The following is a 17,503-nucleotide window of genomic DNA, read 5'->3' as shown; positions in this document are numbered from 1 at the left end:
ATATATTTGTTGAATGAATGAATGAACCCTCCTTAAAAATCTGAACGGATTATGCATCTTCAGATTTTACTACCCTGCATTTTAGGGTGGGACATTACTTTTTGGAAAACATTTGGAGATTCGTAAATGTCGCAGAGTATAGGCCTAATAAATAGCAAGATCTATTTTATTCTTTTAGAGAATATGTGGGTTAAATAGTTGTGTCCGAACTGGCTTACAGACCTAACTAATTCACAGGCACTGAACCCTCTTTTTGTGTGAAAATACGTGTCATATTCTAAACAAAAAAATTTGTAAGATGGTAACAATTTATAATTTTAAGGGTAGATTTACAATGTGATGAAACTGATTGAGATGGTCCAACGTGCTGAGCAGGGCACTGACCTTGCGCGGGTAGTTTTTAGTGATGAGCCTGTGTAGACACACTGCCACCTAGTGGTGCTTCAAATAACCACAGACTCTACTACGAAGAAACTTTTCCTTTTCTGTCTACCATGTACAAATGCTTATTATTTCACGTGTTCAGTACTTGTCTAAGCTAATAAAAAAAGACATTCAATTGTCCCAACTTCTGAGTGTTAATATCCAAAACCAATTCAATATAATTTTTAAAAAATCAAGTCTTCTTACCACGAGAACATCAATAAAATAAGCCACCTCAGCGCCAACAACAGGGAGATTGTTTACAGCATGGATGTATTCCCGTGAACCGTTGATCCAATCTAAATTAATGCAGTTTATATCTTCCAGCTGTAGCAACACCTGGCACAAAGATTCATATAAATATTAAAGAAATAAGTGTTCAAGGAAACCGACGTGTCTTAACACTTGATTCCATAATAAGAAACTATACTAGTAGGTTGATATGGTTAGGCTTTGCGTCCCCACCCAAATCTCATCTTGAATTGTAATCCCCATAATCGCCATAATCTCCACGTGTCAAAGGAGAGACCAGGTGGAGGTAATTGAATCACGGGGGCGATTTTCTCCATGCTGTGTTCCTGTTAGTGAGTTCTCATATGAGATCTGATGGTTTTATAAGGGACTCTTCAGCCTTCACTTGGCATTTCTCCTTCCTGCTGCCTTGTGAAGCAGTGCCTTCCGCCATGATTGTAAGTTCCCTGAGGGCTCCCCAGCCATGCTGAACTGTGAGTCAATTAAACCTCTTTCCTTTATAAATCACCCAGTCTAGTGCAGTTCTTTATAGCAGTATGAAAATGGACTAATACATAGGTATTAATAGAGAACCTACTACAGGCTAGGCTCTGTGCTAACCCATATATATATATATATATACAGACACACACACACACACATATTAGTAATTAGCACTTATACATTAGTACCTATGTCATTGAGTGAGAATTAAATTTATATATATAAACACATATATTCAGTATATATAAAATACATACACATAAATTTAATTCTCACTCAGTGAGATAGGTACTAATGTTATCTTCACTATATGACCTTATAAATATTTAATTGCTTATGATGTTAGCAGTCTATTAATCTTAAGTACAGCAGAGAAAGATTAATTTTGTCGAGTTAACTTGGAAATTGTTTTTCTTAAATTAATTGAGAAATTGATCATACCATTTAATCTTCTGTCAAGAGAAGAATTTATTCAAGAGTGATTATACAAATTTGCTCCCCTTGTAATCTGTGCAATTTATAATAAAAATAAATGGGAAATGGATAACTCATTTGAGGCCCTGTAACACGGATAATTGTGGATAACTGAATGGAAGATCTCCATGAATATACATCAATACCTTGCAAAGTACATTCATGTTAAGCACAAAGCTCGCATGCTAGTGTAAAAAGGAGTTTATTCATATCATACATTGCACATGTCTCTCTGCCATTTGCCATCTGTTTTCCATCCAGCTATGTTGATACGGGTGATCTTGTCTGTTCCAAAATATGAGGCTTGGATAGTTGAAGAATTAACCGCACTGATCTCCTGTTTCAAGCAGAAAGAGATTAAGGAAAAATAGTAATTAAAAATTATTTAATAGTTAGTAGATCTATTCCAAAGCTGCTCAAAAGTGTTTCACTACATTTGATTTTTAACAACTTTCTTTAATATATTTTTACTAAATAGTTACTGCTACATACTATAAAAGTACCATAAATTATTTTTATTATTATTTAGAGACAAGGTCTCACTGTGTTGCCCAGGCTGAAGTGCAATGACTCCATCATAACTCACTGCAGTTGCAAACTCCTGGGCTCAAGCCATCTGACCTCCTCAGCCTCCTCAGTAGTTGGACTACAGACACATGCCACCACACATGGCTAATTATAAACATTTTTTTTTTAGAGACTGGGTCTCACTATGTTGCCTAGGCTGATCTTGAACTCGTGGCCTCAAGTGATCTTCCTACCTCAGCCTCCTGAGTCGCTGGGATTATAGGCATGAGCCACCACATCTAGCTCAAAAAATTAATGCATCATACAATGCAGTATACAAATTCAACACAAGGAGAGAAAAAATCTTTGATTTTTAAAGTAATGTTTGCAAGACAACGTAGGGAAGTTTAAATCAGAATTTCAATAAATCTTACTTTTGTATACCATTTCTCAGTGATCAGTGTAATTCATGAGAATTAAAACATGCCTAGAAGCATGCCAAAAACATGGCAACAATGGAGGTTGTCCACCCCACTTTATGAGTAAGGAATTGAGGTTAGAATCTCATCGCATGAAATATACCAGCATATTGAAGACAATTTTATATGACTATGTCAAATATTCTTTTGTATTGCTTGTATTTTGTTGGATTGCCTTAACAACAAAACTCTCAAAGACTTTAGGAGACTATACATTTAAGTGATTTTGTTATTTAAAACAATAAAAGGCACAAGTATAAGCGATTCTCTTGGAAAAAATGAATACTTAAATCAGCAAATAGCAACTCTGACTGTGGTGAATCCTATAACCTGGAAGCAATACATTTAGATATTTATGAAATTCAAACAAAGAGCCTATTTCTGGCTACCTGTGTTTAATAGTAATGCAATTAATCATACAATTTGCTGGCTAGGTAAAGTGTCTCCAAGACTGTAAGCTAATGGTTATGAGAGTCATAAGCTGGCTTGCTCAGTAATTATAATAGCTAACACTCCTATCTGTCTATTTGCCAGGCATTGTTCTAAGCACTTTATGGAGTAGCTCATTTAACTCTCACAACACTGTGAGGTAGCTACTGATTTTAAAAATTAGAAAAGGGGGCACTGAGGGGCCAAGTAACTTGCCAAAAAGTACTGCAGCTAATGAACGCTGGAGCCAGGGTTCAAATCCACATGGCCTTTGAAGTTAGGTGCTTCACCACTGGGCTCTCAAGTCATGTTCCGATTATGGTTTTCTCTGCTGATAGGGCCCAAACCAGATGTGGGATTTGCTGAAGTGGCCAATAAAATCAATTGTCTTCAGGCCTTCTAGGAAGCATTTTTCTGCTAAATAATCCAATCCAAGTACAAAAACATGATTCCATCTATGTATCTAAGAGAATCCAGATGCTCACTCATTTCAACTCTCTTAGGCCCAGCTGGAGAGCCTCAAACCCCTACTGTAGTCCCGTTTCTACATCAGAAAAACCGTTTGGAGGGAATTTAATCCAAAAAAAAAAATGTTTATTCTTTTCTCAACATGAGAATAGTTTGAATAGGTGAGACCTCAAGCAAACCTCCAAGTGGCATTCTAGCAGGTATTGTGAGGTCTGAGCATCTGTTGTCATGCTAGTGTAAAGAGGAGCTCATTCACATCACGCATTGCACGTGTCTGTCTGCCATCTGCCATCTGGTTTCCATCCAGGTATGCTGATATGGGTGATCTTGTCTGAGATCACTGAGGCGTTTCATCAAGTAGCATAGGTGGAGAAAATACTTTGGTTCACTTCACATTCACTCTGGCACAGCCCTCTAAAGTAGCTTTTCAACATAAGCGTGGGAAACTCCATACAGCATCATGGGATCAAAAGAAGACAGCTTAGATTCTGCTGCCACAAGGATAGAAACCAGGAAATGATGCCAATATCGTACACAATAGGTTATCGAGAGGAAGAGTGAATTAAAGTATCAAGATTTATCTGGGCCTTTTAGCATTCTTTGACTGAGTAGACATGAAGCATAATAGGTATGAGATCAATCTATTCTGAAGACTACATCTCCAGTGATATCATCTCTAGCAAGCAAAAAATAGTTACCAGTTAGGTATGTTCTAACCCTGACTAAAGCTGCAGACATAGAAACTACTGGAAGTGTGCAACATGTCCATCACCACCAGTGACTGCATAAGTCACTATAGGTTAAGGTGTCATGGATTCATGGGTGAAGTAGGTTGGTTTTATTCTTACAGAAAGGTGAAAAGGTAACTGTAAAGACCTGTGATTTCCAGGAGACCAAGTTTATTGTACCACACCACGTTTACCTTTGACAATTCCTCACTTGGAGAAGGGAGTATATTAACTGTGTAGAGTTAATTTCTGATTTGTTTATAAATGAGTCCAATTCATATAACATATGAGTCAGGCCTGTGGAAATCCTTATTTTAATTACACACCTTGACTCATCCTATATCACGGTTGTTAGAAAAACACTTTAACAGCAAACAATAGGCTTCCATCCATTACAAAATTCAGATACATATCTGGTTTAATTACACAGGATTCTTTCCAAATGGAGGGAAGTAGGTAAGGTGTAAAGAACATTATTTAGGGAAGTATTTAGTTTTCCAATTTTCTTTTCATTGGCAAGAGGACCCAGCTTCACCTAAACACTGTCTTTATCACCTTCTGTTTTACTGACCATGCTCCACATAATTCAAGTGCATGGCCACTTATATAAAAGGATAAAAGGATCCATGAGCCTGATTAGCCCTAAGAGTGAAGATCAGGGAATAGAGTTAGTCCTAAGTGGATAAATATGCCCTGACCATCCTAAAAGGCAGAGAAGCTGCCCCAAAATACTTGTATTCAGCATAGATTCTCTTCACTTAAAAAAAAGCTAATCCTCTAGCGAACAATACAGTCAGGATGGCTGAAGGTGATCCCAAGAAACCAAAGGGCAAGATGTCTGTTTATGCCTTATTATACGTGCAGAGAAGAACATAAGAAGAAAAACCCAGAGGTCCCTGTCAATTTTGCAGAATTTTTCAAGAAGTGCTCTGAGAGGTGGAAGACAATGTCCAGGAAAGAGAAATCTAAATTTGATGAAATGGCAAAGGTGATTAAAGTGCGCTATGATCGGGAAATGAAGGATTATAGACCAGTTAAGGGAGGTAAGAAGAAGGATCCTAATGCCCCCAAAAGGCCACCGTCTGGATTCTTCCTGTTCTATTCAGAATTCTGCGCCAAGATCAAATCCACAAACCCTGGCATCTCTATTGGAGATGTGGCAAAAAAGCTGGGTGAGATGTGGAATAACTTAAATGACAGCAAAAAAGCAGCCTTACATCACTAAGGCGGCAAAGCTGAAGGAGAAGTATGAGAAGGATGTTGCTGACTCCAAGTTGAAAGTAAAGTTTGATGGCACATAATGTCCTGCTAAAGTTGCCCGGGAAAAGATGGAAGAGGAAGATGAAGAAGACGGAGAGGAAGAGGAGGAGGAGGGGGAGGAGGAATAAAGAAACTGTTTATCTGTCTCCTTGTGAATACTTAGAGTAGGCGAGCTCTGTAACTGATACATTTCTTATTTGAGAAGTGTCTGTTGCCCTCATTAGGTTTAATTACAAAGTTTGATCATGATCATATTATAGTCTCTGAAAGTGCTCTAGAAATAGTCAGTGGTTTACATGAAGTGGCCACAGGTGTCTGGAGCACCCTGAAACTGTATGAAAGTTGTACATATTTCCAAACATTTTTAAAATGAAAATGCAAAGAAAGTTAAGATATACGTAGCATTAAAATCAACATTTTAACCATTTTAAAGGGTAAACTCAGTGGCATTAAGTCATTCATGTTGCCATGCAGCTATCACTACCATCTTTCTCCAGAACTGTTTCATCACCCCAAACTAAAATTCTGTACCCATTAAACAGGAACTCTCCATTACCTACTCTAGGTATCTCCTATAAATGAAACCATAGATTATTTGTCCTTTGGTGTCTGGCTTATTAGCAAAATGTTTTGAAGAGTCATCCAGGTTATATTATGTATTAGCATTTCACTTCTTTTTAAAGCTAAGTAATATTCCTCTCTTTACTTCTTGATAATTACAAAACTCAAACTTTTGAGGAATATTTCTTTATAAGGTCTCTATACCCATAGTAAGAACTTTTTTTCCTTGTTCTAGAGAGAGCCACATCTACAGAATTGGTCAAATTCATATAGCATATGGGTCAGGCCTGGGGAAATCCTTGTTTTAAGTACATAACTTGATTTATCCTATATCTTAGTTGTTGAAAAACACTTTAACAGCAAACAATCGGGCTTGTATCCATTACAAAATTCAGGTACAGATCTGGTTTAATTACACATGATTCTTTCCAAATGGAGGGAAGTGGAGAAGGTGTGAAGGACATTATTTAGGGAAATACTCATCTACAGATGGCAAATTCCAGTGAAGAGTAGTGTGTACATATATATGTGTGTCTGGTGAGTAGACAGCTACAAATCAGACCATATTTGTATGGTAGGAAGGCATAGGAGAAGGCTGTCTTGGCTGGCAAGGCCCAGCAGTATGTGATGGGCCTGATGGAAAGTAAGCCCCAAGGTTACAGATTCAGGTAAAGACTGGAAATGATCTTCTCTGGTCCCCCTTTTTCCCTGCTCCCTAAATATAGATCCTCCATCCACTCCTAGTCCTGCCCTCGTTTCTCGCTTCTGAGATTTCATGTATTCTTTTGGTTTCAATTTTCAACTCCAGCCAGAAGACTTTTGAATCTTTTTCTCCAGTTCTGGGCTGCCTGTTTGGCTGTCAGACTAACATCTCCAATAGGTTGCTCAAGCCTCACCTGTCCAGAATCTAACTCCTTCTCTTTTATCCTCAATTTTTCTGAGAAGAGGGTTATCATTTTCCCAACCATTTATGTGTGAAATCTCAGACTAGTTTATGCTGTTTATCATGTTGATTTTCTATTATCATACTCACTTTCATTACTGCAGTTCAGGCGTGTTTCCCATGTGTGATCCAAACTGCACTGTAGCTTTCTATTTAACACTGTCAAATGGAACTTTCTGTGATGATGGAAATATTCTACATCTGTACTGTCCAGTATGGTAGCCACTAGCCACATGTGGCTATTGAGCACTTGAAATGTGGCTGGTGTGGCTGATGAACTGAGTTTTAAATTTGATTTAATTGTAATTTTAATAGTCACATGTGGTCAGTGGCTAGTGGTCTCATAGTCACCTCTGATCTCTTCCAGCTTCAGACAAGAGAGCAACTGCAGCCACAGTAAATGCCCTAAAGCAGCTCTGAAAAGCTCTCAGTGGGGCCTCATGACTTACAGGAGGAAGTACAAACTCCACAGGAAGGAACTATACAATTTGTTCCTCAACTACTTTTCTAACTAACCTTACTTTTGAAGACTCCTTCTGTGCCCCTAGACTAACCCAACACATCATCCATCAGATGCGCCTGTGGTTTCTCTTCTTTATGTTCATGCCACTTCCTTTGCCATTACCCTGCTTACCTCTGCTTGTGAGCATCTTGCCCATCCTGCAGGATACACCTCAAACACGTGTCCTCCTCAAAATGTTACCTGGTTCCATCCCTGACCTCAACGTGAGCTCTTCTTCACTTTGTTCCCAGAGTCTTTCAGTTGCATCTTACATCACAGATCATAATTTGTGTTGCAAGAAAGGTATTTGTTTATATATGCCATTTCTTCCACTGTAATAAACTCAAGACTGTTCTGTTTATACAATTCGATCGATAATAGGCATTGTTGCTTATCCACAGTCTTACAGATGGAAGGTTCTCAGTACATTGACTGAACATAATGTCTTTTACCTCTTATGAAATAACAACATAAGAGCAATCTTCATATTTAAATCAGATATATCAAAACAGATAACATAGAACAGACAACATACAAAACAATCTGACTCATAATACTGAAAAGAAATGTTACCGTATCTATGTCTTCTGTATCTATAGGCAAATCTTATATTTTAGAGTAATCCATGTGTGAAGGCTGCAAGTTAGCTTACCTGATAGACATTGGGATTGTGTATAGTGTAGAGCAGGAAACGAGTGTTTATCTTCTCTGGAGACCAGGGTAAACCTACCAACTCTGTTGAGAAAGTCCTGGTCCATGGTAAACCATCTTTGAAACACCCTAACCTTTCATAGCAAACTTCTTTTCCTGCAGCAGAAAGGCGGAGTGTCAGTAATAGAGGAACCAGGCTTACAGAGAGGCTGTGTTTCTCACTATGAGCTAAAGTAGGCTTTAATTTTGGAAATTAACCCCTTATTGGATTTATGGCTTGAAAATATTTTCTCCCATTCTACAGGGTTGCCTTTTCATTTTGTTGATTAGTTCCTTTACTGTGCAGAAGATTTTTGTTTAATGCAGTCCCACTCATTTATTTATTTTACTTTTGTTGTCTATGCTTTTGTTGTCATATTCAAAAAAAAAAAATCATTGCTAAAGCCAGCAACAAGGAGATTTTTCCTATGTTTTCTCCTAGGAGTTATATAATTTCAAGTCTTACACTTAAGTCTTTATTCCAAGTTAATTTTGTATATGGCATAAGATAAGAGTTCAATTTCATTCTTTTGTGTGTGGATATCCAATGCTCCCAACACCATTTGTTGAACAAGCCTATCATTTCCTCATTGTATATCCTTGGCACCCTTGTCAAAGACTAGCTGACCATATACACATGGGTTTATAATTTTGTATATGGCATAAGGGTTCAATTTTATTCTTTTGTATGTGGATATCCAATTTTCCCAACACCATTTGGTGAAGAAGCCAATCATTTCCTCATTGTATATTCTTGGCACCCTTGTCAAAGACTAGTTGACCATATACACATGGGTGTATTTCTGGACCCTCTACTCTGTTCCTTTGTTTGTGTGTCTGTTTTTATGTCAGTATCACACTGTCTTGATTAATATAGTTTTGTAGTAAGTGTAGTTTTGAATCAGGAAGTGTGCTGCTTCCAGCTTTGTTCTTCTTTCTTAAGATTGCTTTGTTATTTGGGGTCTTTTGTGGTTCCACGTTAATACCTCAGGAACTCTCACAACTCAATAGCAAAAAATAAAATAACTAAATTTAAAAATAGGTAAGGACCTGAACAGACATTTTCCTTAAGAAGCGCACAAATGGCCAACAGCCATATGAAAAGATGCTCAACATTGTGAATCATTATGAAAATGTAAATCAAAACCTTAATGAGATATCATCCCACACTTGTTAGGATGGTACTGGCCACATTCCAGCCCCAGCAAAGCTCAGCCAGAAGGGCAGGCTTGAAGCCAAGAGATAACAGCTCAATAACCCAGCACATGCCACTCTTCACTTTGTCTCACCTCTTCCTCCAACATGGTCAATAACACTGTTTTGTTTTTGTTTGTTTGTTTGTTTGTTTGCTCATTTATTGACTTCTATTATAAATTTAAATAGTAACTTTCTATTTTTTGATCCATACATCATATTTGTTAGAACTTGACTCCCAGTTTCCTAAGAGGAAGATTTTAGTGGTACTGCCTCTCCCTCTCTGCCTCCCTTCCAGCTTCCAAGGTCTGTCAACTTCGTAATGTTGCTTTCATGCTATCAAGATTGATAATATTCAGACTTTGCTCTATAAGCATAATTAATCCTTCCATGTTTTGTCTACAGGCTGACTCCAAAAAATTGAGAATCAATGAACAGAATTTATATTATTATGACTAGATAAATATTTTTGCCTTCAGTCAACTCACATGCTATAATTACATTTCCTTTTCTGCACTTCCATTGTTCAGACACTCATTCCCTTCAAAGGAGACAATGCAAATGAATTGTCTTTCCTAATATTTGAAGTACTGAGGATCAGTGTCATTGTAGTTTACTCCATATTTGGATTATGCCTTTCTTGTACTGTTTGTGTTTTCCTGTATTCTCTGGTTGCCTTTTTTTCTCTTCCTGGAAGAATGAACATGTGCCTTCTTCAATATATTCCTATTATATTGCAGCTTCTTAATATTTCTCCTGCCTGGAATCTATTCTGATCCTTTTCTAATTTGAACCAGTGACTACATAGTTGGATCATGGCTTTCTAAAACAGCCTTCTGTCTTCCCTAGAATGCCCAGCTGCTTTTATTTTTTGCATTCTGTTGCTTTTTTTCTCCAGGTTCTCAACTACATTATTCAGTCTATGGATTTTAAAATGAAGATTTTTAAAACTAGTCCTTATTTTCTGTGTTTATCGCTTACCAGGGTTATCTGCCACTGTGCTCTTTTTTCCATAAGGAAATACTCACAGAGAGTGTAAAGTTAAAGGCAAATAGATGTGATAAAGCAGACTGAGCGACATTATAAGGTATTAAAGCTACTTAAGAAAAAATTGAAAGATTAATAGTTCTGTAAAAATAATGTTTGCTCTAAAATTAATATATTGAAATTGGATCAATAACTTCAGTGGCCAATAATAAAGGATATAGTTTTAAAATTATGGTATTGAGGAATATTACACAGCCATTATAAACATTTATAGAGAATTTGTAATAATATCTGTAATGGAAAAAAACAAAATTAAAAGAAAGTGTACCAAAATATTAATGGTGAATCCTAGTGGTTTTTATTTTCTTATTTATACTTGTCTATGCTATAAAATTTTCAGTAATAAATATGAACTACCTTTATAATAATGAAAAAGTCACAAAAGGACAGAAAGAGTATTTCTTTACCAAATGATGCCCAGTCTGGTTTTTCCTTTTTGTCTTACTACTGCTAATAAAAAATACCAAAAACAGATTTAGCCTTATGTGTCATACATATGAAAAAATGACAAAATGAAGACTTAGAAAAAGTGATGATCTAAGTGAAATCTATTGCTATTTGTGGCAGGAAAATAACTGAACCCTTATGCCGGTTACTCTATCACTAAGTGGAACTGGGAGGTATAGCCTAGCTTTTGCTAGGTTATGTTGTGGTAATAAACAGCCCCCCACATCTCATTGGCTTACAAAAATTAAGGTTTATTTGTTGCTCATGCTATCCTTTGGCTGCAGTGGTCTTAGATTGGGCCTAGCTCTGATTTTCCAGTCTTCTGCATTGCAGGACCCAAGCTAAATGAGTAGGCTCTGTTTTGAGCATCTGTCTCTTGGGGTGGAGGGAAAGGATGCAACCGTGGAACCATGCAAAGGCTCTTAAAGGTATCTAGACTTAGAATGTTCTCTTCTATGTCATGTGGCCAAAGGTAAATGTGTATAAGGGTCTTACAGGGATGGACAGTCAATATGGGGAACAACAATACAATCTACATACTATGGAAGGGTATGTAGATTTCAGTTTCTGTAAGTACCACCAGTATGACAACCTCACATGTTCTACAAGAATGAAAACTTGTTATTTTAATTTGCATTTATTTAATTATCAGAAACTTTGAATATCCTTTTGTGCATTTCTGACAATTTGTACCTCTTCTGCGGATGAGATATTTGTGTACTATGCATATTTTTCTTTTTTCTTTTATTTTTTGAGATGGAGTCTCACTCTGTTGCCCAGGCTGGAGTGCAGTGGTGTGATCTCGGCTCACTGCAAGCTCCGCCTCCTGGGTTCACGCCATTCTCCTGCCTCAGCCTCCCGAGTAGCTGGGACTACAGGCGCCTGCCCCCACACGCGGCTAATGTTTTGTATTTTTAGTAGGTTTCAATGTGTTAGCCAGGAAGGTCTCCATCTCCTGACCTCATGATCTGCCCACCTCGGCCCCCCAGAGTGCTGGGATTATAGGTGTGAGCCACTACGCCTGGTATTTAATTTAATTTAATTTAATTTTTTTGAGACGGAGTCTCCCTCCATCGCCCAGGCTGGAGTGCAGTGGCGCGATCTCGGCTCACTGCAAGCTCCGCCTCCCGGGTTCACGCCATTCTCTTGCCTCAGCCTCCCGAGTAGCTGGGACTACAGGCGCCCGCCACTGCGCCCGGCTAGTTTTTTGTATTTTTAGTACAGACGGGGTTTCACCGTGTTAGCCAGGATGGTCTCGATCTTCTGATCTCGTGATCCGCGTGCCTCAGCCTCCCAAAGTGCTGGGATTACAGGCGTGAGCCACTGTGCCCGGCCTTTATTTTTATTTTTATTACTTAAATGCTTTCTTCACCTTTATTGGTTTCCAGTTTCTTCAGTTCTTGAGTCCTTATATTTTAATATATTCTCTAGTTGAAATGCTTTATTTCCCCTTTGGCCTTATAATTCTTTAAAGAAACATTTGAAAAACAGCACATTACAAGAAGTTAGTGTTAACTGGTTAAGAAATCATGTAAATTGGCATATTAGTTCATATCTTCCTAATTTCCCCTTTCTAAAGGAGCCACTTCTCTGTCTTACTGTGAGGAGGCTTTTCCAAAGACGTAAAAAAGCTGGAAAGCAGGTTCAATAATTTCTATTCAAGAAATACTTGCTTGTTTGAGTGCCTCTTATTTGCCAGATGCTATTAGCACTGGAATTCAGCATTGGAAGAAACAAGTCTAGCCCTCATTGAGTATATAGTCTAGTAGGGGATGTAGAGACAGACAGTAAATAAGAATAAGTTTTTGAAAAATGGCTACGTTAAAACAGTGACAGGTGCTGGGAGGAACCTAAAGCAGGGAAGGGATGAGGGTGTTTGTGTGTTTAGGTGAGGAGTGGTTTGCAGTTTAAATAGGGTGTCCGGGGTAGCATTTGCATCAAGACCTGAGGGGCAGAGGAGCAAACCACGTGCAGATATGCGGGACAGCATTCCAGACAGAGGGAAGGAAAGTACAAGACTCTGCAAGGAAGCAGAAAGCCTATTGTGATTGAGGAATTAGGAGGCACCCAGACTAGGACGCAGGGAATGGAGACAGGGAGAAGACACCGCTCCACAATGTCTTATTCTGCAATTTCAAAATCTAAAAATCTCTGGGGAAACATAGTTGCTTTTGGGTTTCTTTCTTTCTTTGTTTTCTAGTTTGCAGTAACTAATTTGGCAGCAATAACAGACCTAAAGCTATTTATAGTCTTTATCCCATTTAATGTGAGATTAAATTATGTGGGATAATAGGCATGTATTTTACCACATAAATATTCATGTGATTAAATATGGGGTGCTGTCCTAGATTTTTCTGGAAATTATGTATTATATACAGTATGTTTACCATAGCATGTTTCTAAAATAATAATCAAAAAAGCTAACATTTGGAATGCATCTGGTCCCCAGGAGTTTGAATAGGGTAGGTGGATGAGTAGCAGGGGACACTGCTAGGCGGTAACAGAAAAGTGACATGGACTGACTTGAGTTAGCTTCTGTTCAGTGGATTCTGAGAAGAGATTGAAGCAGGGCAAGGGTAGAGGAAGAGGTCAGCTAGGAGATTATTATAACAAACTATCAGATAAGAGACAATGGTGGCTAAGACTAGGGTAGTAGCAGTGGAGGTGGTTACAAGTGGTCAGGTTCTGCATAGGTTTTGAAGGAGGATCCAAAGAGACGTGCTGACTAACTGGCAGTGAGGTATGACAGAAACGTCAAGGATGATGCGAGGTGTTTTGACCAGAGCACCTGGAAGTCCATTAGTTGTGAAAACTTTGAGATGAACAGATTTGGGGGTAGATATTGAGAGTTCAGTTTTGGATATGTAGATTCGATATGAATTAGCTACCTAAGTGGAGCTGTCTCAGAGGCAGTTGTGTATATGAGACTGGGATTCCAGGGAGAAGTTCAGCTGGAGATATTACACTTGGAAGTCATTAGCATAAATGGTAGGTACCAGAAGATTGACGGCAATGGACTCTGCTACAGATTTAACAGATGAGATATAGGTAATAATACAAATGAATGTAGACTCAATTGCTAAATTTATGGCAGCTGTGTAATAGATATGTGGTGTGTAGGAGAAATATATGTATTATCTAAATTTTACATAACTATGTGCTTTGTTAAAATAACTTCTTATTAGGCAGCGATTCCTCTCCTCAATTCCCTTCTTACCCAGTGTAAATCCTACAGTCAATTAAAACCACACCCCTGTACTCTCCTTGAACTTCTCTCCTGTTCTTGCTTCACTTGGCTTAACCACAACTCTGGTTAAGCCCAACACTTCACCTATTTCCTGCCTACACCTGTGCAGCTGAATATGCCTGGAGGAAATCACATACCGTACTGACGATCTCACTTTTAATTTGTGGTTATGAAATTAAAGCAGTTCCTAAAGCTGCCCAGCCATCGTATCATATTTTCCTAGGCCCTTCGTTTTCCCAGGCTCCTGGGTTATTTCATTCTTCTCCCCTCTCAAACCTCTAACATTTTCATGCCCACCAACCCTCTTGGCTGATGACCCTGTTTCCTATTTCAATAGGAAACCAGAAACAAAGAGAAGGGACCTTTTACAAGCTCCCAGCATGTCTATCCAGCTACCTGCAGATACCTGCCCTTCTATTCTGCCTTCACTCTGTTCACAAGAGATGAACTGTCTTTGTCCCTCACAAAGGCAAACCTTCATCCTATTAGGACTCCATCTTCTCTCACCTACTGAGGGGTAAGGCTCAACATTACTCCCTTCTCTTTCTCCTGCTTTACCAACTTTCCTCCTCTCTACTGGGTCATTCCTAGCCTCACACGAACATGCTGTTATTTCTTTCATCTTAAATTGACTTCTAGGAGGCTAACTCTCCTAGTTTTCTAACACTTCACTGAGTACTTCTTGGCAGTCTTCTTTGCTAGTTTGCCCTCATCTTCCTGATTTCTCAATGAGGAAGTGTCCTAGGACTCAGTAATTCCATCTTCCTTCTCTACCTGCAGTCACTCCCTTGATGATCTTGTCTGTATTCATGGCTTTAAACATCATCTCAGCAGATCAGGGTAAGCCGCCTATTGCTTAATTCTGCCTTCACCAGTCTAACTGCTTTCAACATTCAAATAGGACTGTCCTGGGGCAGGAGAATCATGCAAAATAGAATATAGTCCTTGAAATATGGAAACTAACGCTAGTCCTATCTCCTTCATTTTTTAGCCAATAGAGAAAAGCTGGAGGTCAGAGACTAAAAAACACTGAACTGAAAGTCAAGATTGGCCAATTCCACCAGCCAGCACCAAGATGTTACACAATGAATCTCTCTGTTTTGTTTTCTTCACCTGTGTAAATAAGAACGGACACTTATTGATTGCTCACTACTAATATGTCCCAAATCCCATGCCAAGCATTTTACATGAATTACAGGTTGAGTATCCCTTATCCAAAATGTTTGAGACCAGAAGTGTTTCAGATTTCGGGTTTTGAAATGTTTGCATATGCACAATAAGATATATTGGGGACAGAGCCCAAGTCTTAACACAAAATTCATTTCTGTTTCATATATACCTTATACACATAGGCTAAAGGTAATTTTATACAGTATTTTAATAATTTTGTGCATGAAACAAAGTTTGTGTTAAGTATTTATATGTGAAATATTCTACTTGTGGCATCATATTAGTGCTCAAAATGTTTCAGAGTTTGGAGAAGTTTAGATTTCAGATTTTTGGGTTAGAGATGGTCAACTTGCATCTTATTTAATTTGCACAACCGTATAATGTTATTTTGGTTACTGTCCTGTTTTTACAGATGAATCAACTGAGGCTTAGAAAGGTTAAGTATTTGTTTAAAGTTAAGTAACTGCCAAGCAGCAGAACGAGGACTAAAACCCAAGAAGATTCATAATTCAAACCGGTGGTTGAACTGAATGTTAGATGTGATGACTGTCTTCTTACCACCATACTATTTCAACCAACTACATGATACTTTACAACAAAGGGGTGGATGTCATTCAACATTGAAATTATTTGATTCTAGTTTGGTTAAAATAAATCAACTAATTTTAGTGTTTGTTTATAGGCACAATATTAAACATGGATGGTAAAAGTAGCCCAAACCACTAACTCCTTACACAGTAATGTCTAAGGAGTCCATATATAAAGAGCAAACATGTCAATGAATATTGAGTTAATGTTTAAGAAATGTCCGCAGACTAATATCCTTCCAGAAAACTGTGACTCAAGTGGAAAAAAAGAACATTCCAATTGACACTAATAATTAGTTAATTCATTCAATTATTGAGTATCTACTATGAGTCAGCTACTGAATTTGGAAATTTGTGTATATTTTCTCATTTATTGCTATGTACTCATCTTAGAAATGAAGAAATTGAGACTTTAATGTCTAAGCCCATAAGACTAGTAAGTGGCAGAGCTAGGAGCCCACTACAAGACTGTCCAGCAACTCTTTTATGTTGTTGGAAATAGATGCTTCTTTATGTTCATAAGACTCATTCAGTATTAAGTGATGCACTTGTCCAATGATAATTTTATGATAAATGAAAAAATGAATACATACGAAGAAATATAAACAGCCAATTTTTAAACATATTCATAAAAACAATAAACTACTTAGGAATGAAGTTAGCAATAGTGATTTCTAAATAATAAGTTCATGTCAATTACATTTCAGATGTAAGTATACTCATTATTTTTAAAGAACTTATTATAAATTATGAATCTTACCTCTTGATGTGCCAAAGAACAAGAATGCAACAATCCAAATTCCAAGCATCTAAGCTGATTTTTAAAATCACATAAGAATCTTCTTCAAGATCTTTACTTGTAAAGTCACCTCACTATTAAAATACTAAGTAGTTTTCTTCACAATGATGCAACTCAATGTTTAAACTCTACATTTAGAAGAACATGTTATTCCACCTTATGCTCTGCAAAGTAAATAAAATTATCGGGGTGTGCCTTACATCTTGTGATTGGTAATGGAAACTTCCAAGGTTTTGCTGTTTCATTATTAGTAATATTTTGGTTAAGCACAAACTGAGTCACTCTTGAAAGTTACTTTAAGGTTATAAGATACTAGATAATAAGCATTTAGAAGTTAATATTTTTTTCCTAAACCAGGATTAGACACTTTCAGAATTTTTTTTCCTAACACATTTCTGTGTGTAAGCATCCCACTTAATACAAAGAGACCCTGCTACAAGATGTTCCAAGTTTAATAACACACATAGCTAATCTTTTCCTCTTACCTGTGTGGCAGTATAATATGGGAGTTATCATTATTGTCTTCAGAGCCCGAATCCTGGGTCCAAATTCTGCCTCTGCCACTTATTAGCAGTGTGACCTTGGGCTAGTAAGCCTCACTATTCCTTTCCTTACCTGTAAAATGGGAATGATCATGGTTCCTAGCTCATATGCTAAACAAGATGATTGAATTATTTATTGTCTGAATAGCACCTGGTACATAATAAGTACTATATTACATGTTAATTTTTGGCACCATCATTGTTCAACTCTGTTAATGGGTATATGGGCAAATTGATGTTCACATACAGCTAAATCCACCCTTACATGATT

The 17,503-nt window shown here is 37.6% G+C and overlaps 1 protein-coding gene and 1 pseudogene across 1 annotated transcript in view; one reads left to right on the top strand and one right to left on the bottom strand.

The window, feature by feature from the left end:
• The window catches only part of PNLIPRP3 (pancreatic lipase related protein 3), a 50,052-nt gene extending 33,205 nt beyond the window's left edge, over window positions 1-16,847 (bottom strand). Inside the window, exons 1-4 of the mRNA XM_025397272.1 lie at window positions 16,652-16,847; window positions 8,162-8,316; window positions 1,850-1,969; window positions 631-762 (exon numbers count right to left, since the gene is read on the bottom strand). Of these exons, the coding sequence (XP_025253057.1) occupies window positions 631-762; window positions 1,850-1,969; window positions 8,162-8,316; window positions 16,652-16,700 (456 nt within the window). The 5' untranslated portion in view covers window positions 16,701-16,847. The remainder of the gene's footprint in view (window positions 1-630; window positions 763-1,849; window positions 1,970-8,161; window positions 8,317-16,651) is intronic.
• LOC112631792 lies at window positions 5,042-5,631 on the top strand (annotated as a pseudogene).
• Window positions 16,848-17,503: the final 656 nt, after the last annotated feature.

Source organism: Theropithecus gelada, chromosome 9 (genome assembly GCF_003255815.1).
Source record: "Theropithecus gelada isolate Dixy chromosome 9, Tgel_1.0, whole genome shotgun sequence".
Lineage (NCBI taxonomy): Eukaryota > Metazoa > Chordata > Mammalia > Primates > Cercopithecidae > Theropithecus > Theropithecus gelada.
Note: the sequence above shows the minus strand (reverse complement) of the source record. Positions and strands in the feature narration are given on the sequence as shown.